The following is a 14703-nucleotide window of genomic DNA, read 5'->3' on the forward strand; positions in this document are numbered from 1 at the left end:
CTGCATATGATACCAAATGCATGAAAAGAACTGATAAGCTAGATATCATTAAATTTAAAATTATCTGCCTTGAAGACACCATCAAGAAAATGAAAAGATGGAAAGAAAATATTTGCAAGAAAAGATATCTCATAATGGACTGATATTTCAAATATACAAAGAACTCTTAAAACTCAACAAGAAAATAAATCACCAGACTAAAATATGGTTCAAATACCTGAACAGACACTTCACCAAATAAGATACACAAATGGCTAATAAGCATATGAAAAGAAACAGGATATTTACTTACAGTAGGTCTGTAAAGTCTGATTTTGATTTACGATATTACAGGAGGTCTGCTCGTTTTTTGCAATATTTAACTTACCAGCAGTCTGCCTTTCTCTGACGTGAGCAATTTACACTGTTGTTTGCAGTAACAGATTTCACTTTAAGATGTAAGTGTAGGAGTTTTATTTTCAAACTGACTTTTCATAGAAACTCAAGTCAATCTTGTGATGGCAGCGGCCTCAACCTTTTTGGCACCAGGGACTGGTGCTCCTATGAGAATCTAATGCCTCATGAAAACATCATATGTCATCAGAGAAATGCAAGGTAAAACAGAAATGAGATACGACTACACATCAATTAGAATGGCCAAAATTCAGAACATTGACAACACCAAATGCTGCTGAGGACATGGAGCAACTCTCAATCATTGCTGGCAGAAATGCAAACTACTACAACTACTTAGAAAGATAATTTGGCTTTTTCTTACAAAAGTAAACATACTGTTACCTTACGATCTAGTAATCACGCTCCTTGATATTTAATAAAACTCAAAATTTACGTCCATACAAAAATGTGCACATGGATGTTCATAGCAGCTTTATACATTTGTCTAAACCCATAAAATACACAACACCAAGAATGAATTCTAAGGACAACTTTGGACTTTGTGTGATTATGATATGTCAGTGTAAGTTCAGTCTTGGTAACAAATGCACCATTCTAGTAAGTGATTAAGATAATAGGGGAAGCTAGGCATACATGGGAGCTGGGGATATGTGGAAAATCTCTGTACCTTCCTCTCAATTTTGTTGTGAACCTAAAATTGCTCTTAAAAAACAACAACAAAAAGAAAAACATCACATCAAGACTTTATGTATGATTGTTCAGTGCCTCACCTTAAAAAGAGCACTCTGTATCAAGGGTCCCCAGTCTCTGGGCTGCAGACCAGTACCAGTCCCTGGCCTGACAGTAACTGGGCAGCACAGCAGGAGGTGAGCGCTGGGGGACTGAGTGAAGCTTCATCTGTATTTGAAGCCTCTCTCCAGCACTAGCATCACTACCTCAGCTCAAGTTCAGATCATCAGTCATTAGATTCTCATAGGAGCACCACTCCCTAGTGCCAAAAAGTTTGGGGACTACTGATATTATGATTTGGGTATCTCTGAAAAGTGATCATGAAAAGTCAGTTTGAAAATAAAACTCCTACACTTATATCTTAAAGTGAAACCTGTTACTGCAAACAACACAGTATAAATTGTTCACGTCAGAGAAAGGCAGACTGCTGGTAAATTAAATACTGCAAAAAGCAAGGAGACCTACTGTAATATCGTAAATCAAAATCAGACTTTACAGATCTACTGTAAATATCCTGAATAGCTACAAGTAAACTAAGAGGGGAATGCAGGGGGGTTGCTGTATAATTGTACTGTGATTGTTTACTGAGCTATAAAGAGACAGCACTGAATAAGGCCAAGATAAAAAAAAAAAAAACCTACCAGAAATATGGCAGGAAGCCCAACAAAACATAGAATCTTACATTCTTTTACAAAACCCAGAATAATTAGTACTGAAAAATTATGTTGTACAATGTAATTGATGAACTTATACTTATGGTCAAATGCTTGAACTAAAATAATGGAAAATAATGATTGACGGCAATGAAAATTAACACCCATATTCTCTCCTTTTCTTTGTCTAGATTTTTCAAAATCATACACATAATAATGACTACTGACCAAAATAAAACAAAATTATATATCTTGCTATAAGCATGCTGAGAAAAAAGACTGTCTCTTTCCCCTTCTCTATGGGGTGGGCTAGAAAACTCATCTGTCATGTTCAGAGGGACTGCAGACTCCAATAGCATGTTAGCAGTATGTCTGCCAGGGATAGAATTAATCAGTGGTTGGCCCAATGGGAAAATGACCGACATACAGCTGGGGATGAGACAGTCCATAAAATCAAACTGGTGGGACAGAGACTGAGAAGATGGATTATATGATTGGGAGACTGAATATAAAAGGAATTAAGCAAATAAGTAAATATACTGAAGTTAATTGGAATCCAGATTTCTGTCACAAAAGGAAATTAAAAATATGGAAATATTTAAAAGGCTAGAAAAAATCCTATGGGGTGGATCCAAATTAGAGGCACAGATAAGAACTCATGGTTTTTAACAGATAAAGAAATACATCCCTGTGCCTGTATTTACTCAAATATATACATATATTATATAGCTGTTGCATGAAAAGGCCTAAATGCAATTGTACCCCAGTAACAATGTGCATACCCAGTCTCCAGATCTTAAATTCTAAATACTTTTCACATATGAAAGGAGTCCGGATTCCCTGGAGAAATGACTGATTCCAAAGTGGCATAGATGTCCCAGATGAACCTGGAACACTTTATTGTACCAGAAAGAAGGAAATGCTCAAAGAATGATAGAGACATGTCAAAAAGACACAGGAGTGAGCTTGAATAGCTGCCACTGTCCAAATATGGGTCATTTTGAACATCAAAATAAATGACAGAAACTAATTATGTTATTAAATAAAACAGAAATCATAAATCCATACTACTATAAGTCAGAATAAAATGAGTAAGTAAATAAATGAAGAAATACTTCTACCTTATGGCATAAACTAACTAATAAATCCAAAGGTAAAATAAATTTGAAAATCAGTACTTGGCAAACCATTATAATGATGATTCAAGCAAGATGTATTAATAAATACTAGCAAGACATATAAATAAATATTAAAACTGGGTAAAAATGTGATGTTAAATAGAATGTTTAGAGTCAAAATATCCCCTCATAAAATACTTATCTTTAGAGAATAACCTAGCAGATACTATCCTCATCAAGTGGTAACAATTAACATCAATAGTTAATAGAACAAATTGACACTATTTGCTTCCTGATAAAATGCAGTAAGAAAAACATATCCACCATTACTATGGTATTCATGCTAAAAATGCATAACTGGAATCTGATCATGATGAACATTAGGCAAATCCAAAGAGAGTGACATTCTGCAAAGCAACTGGCTTGTATTCTTTTTTATTAGTCATTAAAGATAAAGAAAGACCGAGAACTGTCTTAGAATGAAAGGAACTAAAGACACACAACAATGATATGCAACAAGTAATCCTGAGTTCCATCTTGGACCTATAAAGGACATTATTGAGACAACTGGCCAAGTTTGAATGGCATGTGTAGTTTAGACAACAGAACTGTATCAATGCTATTTTCCTGATTTTTATGAATGGATTCCGGTTAAGTATGAGAATATTCTTGTTTTTAGGAAATACACATTGAACAATTACGGAGGAAAAGGACATGATGTATACCATTTAATCTCGAATGATTCAGAAAAAAATACATACACATAGATTGGTAAAACAAATGTGATAAAATGTTAACAGGTAAGCTGAATGAAGGCTACATGGGAATTCTTTGTACTTTTCTTGCAATTTTTCAGTAAGTTTGAAATTATTTTTAATGTTTATCATTTCCTTTCTCTAAAATTAAAGGCTGTAAAGACTCCAAATCATTCTACAAAGAAAAAATTCTAAAAGGAATCCCGGAACCTCTGAACTAAAGGCTGGGTAATCTGCATTCTCCAAAGCTAGCCATTAATATTTTGCGCCGGAGTTTCTTCAGTAAGAAAATAAGACATAGTTAATTTATAACATAGGTGTCATATTAGAGCAGGGTTTCTCAATCTCAGTTCTATTAATATTTTGTTGTAGGACAGTCCTGTGCATTGAAGAAAATTTAGTAGCACCTCAGAAGCACCTCCTGAGTTGTGACAAACAAGAAAATCTCAAGACATTACGCTAAGTGAAATAAGCCAGTCACAAAAAGAGAAAATACTGTATGATTTCACTTCTATGAGGCATTTAGATGGTCAAATTCATAGAGACAAAGTAGAATAGTGGCTATCAAGGGCTGATAGACGAGGAGGAAGGTAAGTTGTTTAATGGATATGGAGTTTTAGTTTTGCAAGATGAAAAAGTTCTGAAGATCAGTTGAACTTAATGTGTTAAGAATACTATGAATATACACATAACACGTCTGGACTATATACTTAAAGATGATTAAAATGATTATGTGTATTTTAATTTCAAGAGCAGGTTTAAGTCCCTTAGTAAGGTGATGTTGAATTCATTTAATGAACTGTTTGTGTGCATATTATTCATATGTATACATGCCATGTATATAACACACACACTCACACATTCAACAAGTCAACTTACCATGATCTAAATAAGGAATGTAATCTGCTCTTATCATAGACGTGAATAGTCAATTAAAACAGTGGAATGAGAACGTATTCATTCCTTTCGTTCAAAAGACCACAGTGTCAGAAAAGATATATCTTTTAAAAAATACTAATCAATAATAGCTCTGGAAAGTGAGAAAGAGTGCCTAACACAGGGATTCTTTAATGAGGGAAAGCAGATAGGACCAGGGATCAAATCTGCTAAGAGCCATGTCGTAATGAGGAAGAGTTCTAGAAAACTCCAGCTCAGAATCAAGGGATACAAGGAGTGGGGTGGGGGTGGGGTTGGGGGGGGATCATCAGAAAGATTATCAAAGGATCTGCAGATGGAGCAGCTGTTTTGGTCAAGTATGCCCCGTTCATCTGAGCTGAAACAGCAAAGGCATGGGCCCCACACTGAGGAGCATGGGTACTGAGCCCTATGGAGCCACCCAATCCCGGAAGGTATGGAAACTTTCACACACAGGAGATCCCAAGTGTTAGCACAGTCTGCCCTAACTCCTACAATTACCAAAGGCAGATTACATTAAATAGGAAGACAGCCAGGAAGTCACAAGTATAAAAAGAGCTAAACTAAGAATCACCAAATATTTGAAAAAACCATATGAAGAAAGACGCCAAAAGAAGCAAGACCACTTTAAAAACAAGATTATTTAATTCCTCAGAGAGAACTAAGGTGATATTATACCCATAGAAAAGAAATAATCAGAAATCCTTTAAAAGATTACTGAAATTTTAAAAAGTAAAAAGAAACAAACCTCAACTTCACTAATAATAAGGGAATTCAACTTAAAATAATGTGGTACCATTTTTTGTCCACTGGAGTAACATATTAAAAGGACTGGCAGAAATGCAATAAGATAGAAACTTTTCCACAGTGTGGGTGGGTTGTAAATTTTCCATCTTTATGGTATGCACTTTTGCAGGATTCTTATGAAAAAGGCAAATACATTTTGATCTAATAATTTCATTTCTAGAAATCTATCCTTTTAATATATATGTATGCATAAATAAATATGTACAAAATATTCACTGCAGCACTATTTTAGTGGAGAATAATTGGAAAGAAGCAAAACATTCATCAGTAAGTGTATGTATGTTTGATAACAATGGATACTAACAATTAATGTCATGAAATGTCAAGGCGGCTTTAAAAAGAGAGAACTGGACCTCTTCATAGACATGACAAGATCCACAAAATGCATTAAATGAAAAGGAGAAAGATTATATAATAAAGATCTCATTGACTTTTTTTTTTTTTTTTGAAAAAAGGATATAGATATTTACACGCAAAGGTATCTAAATGAATACACAGCATTAGGATTGGTAGCTACCAGTTATCTCTAAGGAAGAAAGTTAATGAGGGTTATAGAAAAAAACTTTCATTTTTGGTTTCACAATTTACTAACTGTACTATATGTCCAATTAAAAAAGAAAAAGGTAATCAAACCTGGGCAAGAATATTACATTCTCAGAAAGGAGGGAACTGATTTAGGTAAGGTAGGAGCAGATCACAGTAGAAATAGAAAAAACCGTTTTATGCTTCTGATGTTCAAAGAGCAATATTAAGACTAATAAAGGGTAACTAAAAATAGGCATCAGAAGGAAGATATCCTTATATAACTGAAGGGAACTAAATTTTTCCCACCCTGAAGCTGCTTTTTGGGATACTGATTTTAAGCTGTTTATTAAGAAACAAGACTCAGAAAGAACATTTGAGGGTCGGGCCCCCCATTTCTTGCCCAAGAGATTCAGACAGAAAAACCTACTCTAGGAAGGAAGCCTTGGCTTAATCACCTTAAGAATCTTCACCCTAGCATTAGTCAGGAAGACTCCAAGCCTGTTAGCTAGATACCCAGTATTCCATCATTTGAGTTGCCTAGCAAGAATTTGCCTGCCATGTATGTTCTGCTCTACCATAACTACCTATAAATCACCCATTCTTACTTCTGAAATCTAATACCCCATTGCCTGTCCTTTCTCCTTTGTCCAAAAATGTCTTATATACCCAATGCTGCCTCACTATTTTTGTAATTTTCATGCTTATGTGAATTCCCCATCTGCATGTATTAAATATTTGATTTTCTCCTGTTAATCTGTCTGTTAATCAGCCCAGCTAGAAGAACTTAGAAAGTAGGAGAAAAAGTATTAATATTTTTTTAGCTACCACATAATTGTTATCTCTCACACTGTAATCTGTTTCAGTAAGTGCCTAACTTATAAGCGTATAGTTATAATGAAATTCTTCTGTTTCACTAGAGATCTACTCTTAAAGTCCTTGTAGTATGAGATGATTTGCATTGCAGGGTTATAGAAATTTTTGAGAACTCTAATGGCAAAGCAGAAGATAGCCTGGGCCAGACATTTCTCCAACTAGCCAACATTAAATAGTACTTTAATTCAGTGCATATAACAAAAACATATACATTTTCTCCAATTTGCCTGCTGGTCACTATATAATTACCAATCTATACAGAGTGGTTTTACTGAAGACACTTAAAAATTGTAAACTTATAATTTGAAAAAATTATAAATTAAAAAGTATAATGGTAGGAATATTATATTGTAAACTATAAACAAAGTAATCTGTTCTGTAGTCTTTGGGCAAAAAGAATGAGAATAGTGTGTGGAAGAGACTTGTTTCTCCCTCAGTATGCATTTTCCTCTTCTTCCTTTAGTAATTAGCTCTTACTCTTAACCAAGCACATGACTTCCCAGCTAGACTACATTTCTCAGCCTCACTTAGAGTTCGGAATAGCCATGTAACTAAGTTCTGGCTAGTGAGATGTGAGCAGAAATGAGGCATGTTAATGATATTCTTAAAAAGAATGAGTGTGGCTCCTAGTCCTGCTCTTCCTGTTCTTGCTGGCTGGAACACAGTAACCTAGGAAGCTCAAGCACCAATATTAAACCGTAAGATAGAAACCACATGTTAAAACATGGCAGCACACCTAGATGGAAGAAACCTGGGTTCCCAGCACCATGAAGCCTTGCCTGATTATACCTGCTCTTTTACATGAGAGAAATAAAGAAAACTACAGCCTTCTCATTCAACTCTAATATTCACAAAAACAGTATTGTTAATCTACTAGATGTCATAGCACCCCTTACAAACTAGCTGTTAAACCCATGCTTATATTAAAAAAAGGCTTACCATTGAACACAGACCACCTACAAACAGCTGCCATTTAAAAAAACAGTATGCACATACGCATGCTCACAGACTGCTCTTTCATATGAGTATGGTCTTCTGTAAGTTCACTGCCATAAATGAGATGAAGGTAGCTAATAATAAGCACAACTTTATAATAAGAAAGGGTATTTTAAAACCTTGATACTTACTGATACATTAGCACTATCACTGCTTGCGATCTCAGCTGCCTTTTCGATTATCTGTTAAAAAACATTTTTTAAATTAAATTTTAGCTCTAGATTTGTAAAATTTTAAATGCAAATGACTATACTTGCACTTAGACTACAAGAAACTACATATGGTCTGGCAGTTCTATATTTTATAATGTAAATGTGAATTTTAAATACAAAATGGTACACCATGATTCCCAATCTTCAAACTCCTGACAACTGGGAAACAACTGCATTACTATAAGGGACTATGACTCAGAGGATGCACTAGGATTGAATGCAGCTAAAATGAGAAGTGGCTTGCATGTGTATGTAAAAAAACAAATTTTTTAATATAGGTAAATGTATTCTGGTTCAAAACTGAAAAGGTATGTAAGAGTTACTAAATATATAATAAGTTTTTGTTATTTCTCATCATGTTTTTTTCTGAATTAACAGAAATCAAAGATGTAAGTAATGTCAAAAGAGAGCCTAAAAATATTTTTAAAGTTATTAAGTTCAAAGGGGGCTCTAATTCTTGAAAAGATGGGAATCTACTGGTCCAGGAGGAAGATCAGTGGTAAAGAATCTGAAAATCCATATCTGGTTATTGAGTCAAGTAATTCTAAACTAATAATTTGTCTGTATCCTCATGTGTAATAATTCACACTCTATTTCATAGGATTGTTAATATGATAGTAGTGATAATTCACACTCTATTTCACAGGATTGTTAATATGATAAAATGAGATTGTGGTTATTAAAATTAAGCCATAAACAAAACTGATCTGAAAAGCAAAATGTATGCAAGTGATTATAGCAAAAAACATTAAATAAAAAGAATACAGGGAAATTTCATTTTTTATATCTATATTATTTTTTATAATGATCATATATAAATTATACTACTAAAGGAAACCCAATATGTATAAATATATTTACACATATTTAAAGACTAAAATCTCCATCCAAAGTCAATCTTCAAAGACAGACTCTCCAAGGGATTATAAAGGCAAAAGGAAAGTTTAGTGACCAGCTGTAGATGATTTAAGCAATCCTGAAATAACATATTTTAAAGAAACTGAAATTCTCTTGAAATATTAGATTAAAAATACTTATATTTTCACAAGATGTTATATTTGTAAAAAATGCTTCAAAATGCATCTCGTTTGATCTAAAACAAATTGTAATTGATTGAACACATACTATAATTGAATACAAAAACAGCCACAGCTCGGACAACTATCATAAGTAGCTATGGCTTATAAATTCCTATTCTAATGAATAAAGAAATGGCATAAATGTAATAGATGAGTCAAAATGTACCTTTTTCTACTTATTGTACACTAAGGTATATGATTCTTGACATATTTGGATAACTATTATAATAATCACAAAATTTAATTTGGTTGTATATTATTATCAGAAAAACACATTCAGAAGAACTTGAAAAGCTATTTCTTAAGTGGATAAAACTCAATTAAAATGAAAGTAAAGAAAGAAACATTAAATTGCATAAATTTAATTTACTTACTATAAAAATCTACTTTCTATAGGTAGGTCTGATAGTGCTGAATATTAAAATTAGTTTACAGGTGGATTAAATTTTAGTATAATATCAATTTTTAAAGGTAGAGAGTTCTCAAATGGAGTAAAGAAACAAAAGAAACTTCTTGTTTATTATTTGAGAATTTGTTCAAAGATTTCATCAGAAAATCAGCATCAATCATACCTGAAACAAAGATGCCACACCTAAAGATAAAACATATGACAGCTTAGCTCTCTTAGAGTTTAAATTATTCTAGTCCCCACCAGATATTCTCCTTATCCCCAAGACATGCAGCTTCATGCAAAGGAAATGTGTTTAGAAACTGAAGTCCTTGTAATAGATTCTATAAAAATAACAGTACCTTAGGAAGTCCTATGCATAGTAGTATTCAACACAGATTATCTGTTCTTTGGATACCAACTCTAACACAGCAGTGATTATGTCTTTAATCTCTGAACTAACATGCTGGGCATGTTCCACTGAACATTTCATATGTTCAAAGTTACATATGACTGCATTTATAGCCCTCTTAAATTGAAAAGGAGCTCAGAGAACAATTGTGAGTTCCTCATATAAATGACAAACTGAACTCCAGAGATAATTTGTCTCACTTGGCAGTGATAAAGCCAGGACTAAGTAGAGTTGGCTCCCTGCTCACTGATCTTTCCACTGAACCAAGCCGTCAATATATGCAATGCTTTGTGTGTGTGTGATGTTTTGAAAAAGAAATAGACATACAGAGCTTAAACTATAAACATATAGCTCCAGAAACTAATCATTCAATTATTTCATGCATAGTAGCCCTTTAAATAATTAGCTTACCTTATCGAAGGGAGGGTAATAATAAGGTTGTTTTTTATTCTCTGGGAATTTGATATACAAAGCTGTTGCATTTTCCGTATATGGATTTGTTTGAACAGTTCCCATTGGATTCAACATTTCTTCAAGTTCATCTAAAACATGCAAATAATTTTGATATTTAAGAAAATATTTTTGAAACTAAAACAAACTTTTAATAAATTTCAACCATGAAAATGATTTAAAAAGTGTCACCTAAAGAAGTTTGGCAATTATATCAGTAAATCTCTAATTTTCTGTTAATACTTGGAACAAAATTTGAATATGAGTTTACACACATCTTTAAAATGAGAAACTAACAAAAATGAATAGTTACCTTGTCTCATTCTTCAATTTGATAAGTAGTCTCAATTTGGGGGAGAAAAAAAAAAAACTTAATTGTGACTGTTCTTCCTCCACCAAAATAAGGTGGCACAGAGGAATTGTTATTAATTCATCACTATAGATGGACTTCTTAATCACATGTAATCTGATTTTTATGGTCATCAGTACTCAAATTGATATTTTCAAAGTCATCAATGACATCCTTTTTAACAAACTTAATGGTCCTCTATTATTCCATAACTGCTGATACAGTTAAGCGCCTTCTCTAGTAGTTTCTATAACACTCCATTCAAGTGGTACTCTTTCAACCTCACCAACTGCTTTTTTCTTCAAGGCACTCCTTTTTTTCTACCACTCTAAACATGGTCCATTCACAGAATTGTGAATGGGAATCTTAACACTTCGGTGTTGTCACAAAACCTTGGCGTTCATATAACTTTCTCATTTCATAGATAAGTAAAGTATTGAAGAGAGATGAAACTCAAGACAAGACAATAGGATTAGCAGTACAACCTGAAGTCTCCCCTCTCCAAACTTTCTCTTTTCTTACACTGATTTTTAGCACTTCTCATTATATTTCCTCAGGAAATAAAAGATAAAAGTCCATTCTATCTAGGCCTAATGTCAACATAGTATACACAATCAGAATTATCTCTCAAAGCTAGAAAATCTTTAAAAGTATTTACATATTCCAGCTACTTAATCATCTTTTGCTCATCTTTTTTTAATATTCTCTCATCTCATAGATGCTATTTTCACCTGGACTGAAGCAACTCTTATAATTTATACACCTCTAAAGCTGCTTTCTGAGAAAATTACAATCCTATATTTGCTAACTACTAGAATTATACTTATTTGTCCTAACAAATGCAACCTATCTAAAGTCAAATGTAACATTTATTACTCTTATCAGCCCCAAACATATGGAAGTAACCTTGATTAAAAGTGATCACAAAAAAGGCATTCTAATGTATTACAAATGGAGGTTACAGACTGGTACAATCTCTACTGAAGAACATTAGTGATTATTTATCAAAATTACAAATGTACTTATTCTTTGACACAATAAACCAACTTCTGAAAATTTATCTTAGATATATACCTTACATAAGCAAGGTTCATTACAACACTGTTTAAACTACCAAAAGATAACTCTACATTAAGAAGTTCATTTCTGGCTTGCTCCTACTGGGATAAATGTGACAATTCTAGAGTTGATACATGCAGAGCAAATGTATTCATTATTCTTCATTTTACATTTTGTTGGAGATAAAGTTAGGTTCATGGTATGCCAAGTCAGTACTGCCAAAAGTTTTTCTAAAAATACTAGTCAAGTTGCTTGATGACTCTGGAGAACATGTTTGAGTCTAAATTAAGATTTCCAAAAAAGAATATTGTGAAATGCATAAATTTTACTCTAACTCTGAAACTATAGTTTCTCTTAAGAAATGTGTATTTGCGCACTGCTCTCCTATGTATTTAGGGCCTAACATGATTAGTGAAAATTACTGGAGGTATATGCAAGAAAGGGTAGGAATAAGAGAATATACAGAGACATAAAATATTAGAATATGAGGAATATATAAACATGTTCATAAATAACTTATTGTAATTTGTCCTAACCAATTATATGTATGTGTCTGTACATGCGTGCGCACACACACACACATACACACACATCTATCCATCTGAAAGTAATTTCTCGGGTAACAACTACCAATATAGGAACATTTTCAAATGTTTGCAACCCACAAAATAATTTAAAAATGCAAGTAAGTTCAAAATTATACTAAATATATAAACAAACTATGAAGACAAAAAAAAACCCACCCTTATTATAATGCAAAGTTTACACTAAAAATTTTCAACATTTGGGAAAACAGTACAGAATAATGGCAGGAATCGAGCAGTCTTTTGTACAAAACCCAGGTTTGAACAAATTATGTAAAACTGACAAACTAACTTATTGTCTCTAAAGTTTACTTTCCTCATTTATAAAATGGGGGTAAAACCATCAACTTCATTGGTTAGGGGTACTCTGAGTAGTATCTGAAAAATACAGGCATGTGGAAGGTGTTCCTCTTAGTTCAAATTTCAAGCTAAAGCCAACTAAAGAATAAACATTTTTACTGTTCTCCTCATATTAGTAAATGTTCCTTCCACTAGTATAGAAATTTAGTGTAACTAGGAATAACAGATGTTCCTTATGACAATTTCTCAGAAACTTATATGAAATGTTTACAGCAAGAATACATTCAATACATGCAGATACAAATCACTTTTTGAATATGTTAAAATAACCTATGGAAATCTGTCTTAGAATAAACAATAAAGATATGAAATAATGGTTTCTTTACTAAACTCAAAGTAAAAAAGAAACATGAACTAGTCCACATGCCAAAAGTTACTTTTTAACACTAAGGATTAGGATGTAAATCTTACCAGGAAATGAAGACCAACTGTGCAATACTATGTCTCCAGATCTCAACTGTCCTTTAAAGTCAAAAACCATCGTATTTACCCATGCTACAGGATAATGCTGTCGAAAAAGATACAATTGCATAAATATGCTAAGAATCAATTTTACAGTTATGAACATGTACATGTCCTTTGTTTAAATAATCTTAGTTCTAGAAATTTCTAGAGTTCTAAATGATTTTCCCAAAAATCATCCAAAATAAAAACAAGATGTACATAGAAAAATGTTTAACATCTTTATAATGGCTTAAGAAAACCCTAAAAGCCAATTAATGTCTTAAAAAAGTGTATCTAAAAAATAGACTTTTTATTGTACGACCACTGAGAATGATAAAGATCTTTTAATGATTCCAGAAAATGTGTGACATATTGTCAGGCTGTATGTTTTAAGAGCTTTCAGCATATATAACTCTTAATATGGGAAGGAGAAGGCAATGTCTCCAGATATCATAAAATTTATACTTCTAAAAAGGAAGTGCCAAGCTGACAGGACTTTTATGTAGACACTTAGGCTAATTAACTTGGTGTATCAAAAACCTTATAAACACTAACAAAGTAACTCTTCTGTGACTTTTTCATGAAAATTTATTTTTTAAATTTACTATAATAACCAGAGAAAATACTTACCTTCTGATGTTAAGAATAAAAGGATATAAATTCATATAAGTATAGTAATCAGGTTTTTAAGGTATAAAATTCATGTCCCCATCCCTCTAAAAAAAAACTTTCACAAAGAAAATTTAAAAAACTTAACTAAAAATATAAAATGGAAGATGAGAATATGAGAGAAAGTCTACCATCCTTTATCCACAATTTCAAAATCTAAGAAACTGAAAAGTAAAGTTTTGGTCATAATCCATTTGACAGTAAAAAAAATTTTTTTAAAAGGCTAGAAAGGACATGAAATAAACTGACAGAAAAGAAAACATGGCGAAGTGAGAGACGTTCCCAGATCTCTCCCCTTGAAACAAAATAAGCTGAACATCTAAAACTCAACAGAAACCACTCAACTGCACACCAGCACGTCTGAGCATGGGATCTGCGCATAAGAGCTACCACAGGTCAGAATCCCGGGTGTCGGAGTGGTAGAGTGGGAGAAATAAAGAAGCTGCCTCTCCCAGCGCTCTCTATAGTCGGAGGGACAGGGGAGAAGTTGCTGTGACTTCCCTAAACAGCCTGGCCTGGGAGAGTTTGTGAGTTCTACCCAGCCAGCAGAAGGGCCCAGTCATCAGGGCAGAAAGCAGAGAAGCGGGAAGGCAGAGAAACAACAGTTGACTATTACTAGCCGTGGTTGCAAAACCAAGGCCGAGCCAACCCCCAATCCAGAGGACCCCTTCCCCTCATACCTTCTGAGACCAATCACCGCAGAGCCCCAGGGGAATCAAAGCAAATGCTAACGAAACTGTTGCTGACAGGAACTGAAATTGAGGGTAGCAAGCATGAATAAGTATCTACAAGAAAATAAAGGCATTATATAAAGACATTAAGGCTTTATATAAAGCAGGGATTCAAGAGGCTTAGACGCCACCTACTGGAAGCCAAAAGAAAAGCACCTTCTTTGCAGCAGGCTAAAAAGAGACCTTTATACAATACATC

General features: G+C 33.4%; 1 protein-coding gene across 4 annotated transcripts in view; it reads right to left on the minus strand.

Moving 5' to 3' along the window:
• PIK3CB (phosphatidylinositol-4,5-bisphosphate 3-kinase catalytic subunit beta) overlaps positions 1 to 14703 on the minus strand; it is a 183302-nt gene that overhangs the window by 47108 nt on the left and 121491 nt on the right. For all 4 annotated transcript variants that reach the window (XM_023525913.1, XM_011385037.2, XM_023525912.1 and 1 more), the window contains 3 exons: positions 13072 to 13168; positions 10270 to 10400; positions 7899 to 7949 (listed from right to left, as the gene is read on the minus strand). In XM_023525913.1, the coding sequence (XP_023381681.1) occupies positions 7899 to 7949; positions 10270 to 10400; positions 13072 to 13168 (279 nt within the window). The remainder of the gene's footprint in view (positions 1 to 7898; positions 7950 to 10269; positions 10401 to 13071; positions 13169 to 14703) is intronic.

This window comes from Pteropus vampyrus, unplaced genomic scaffold (assembly GCF_000151845.1).
Source record: "Pteropus vampyrus isolate Shadow unplaced genomic scaffold, Pvam_2.0 Scaffold643, whole genome shotgun sequence".
Lineage (NCBI taxonomy): Eukaryota > Metazoa > Chordata > Mammalia > Chiroptera > Pteropodidae > Pteropus > Pteropus vampyrus.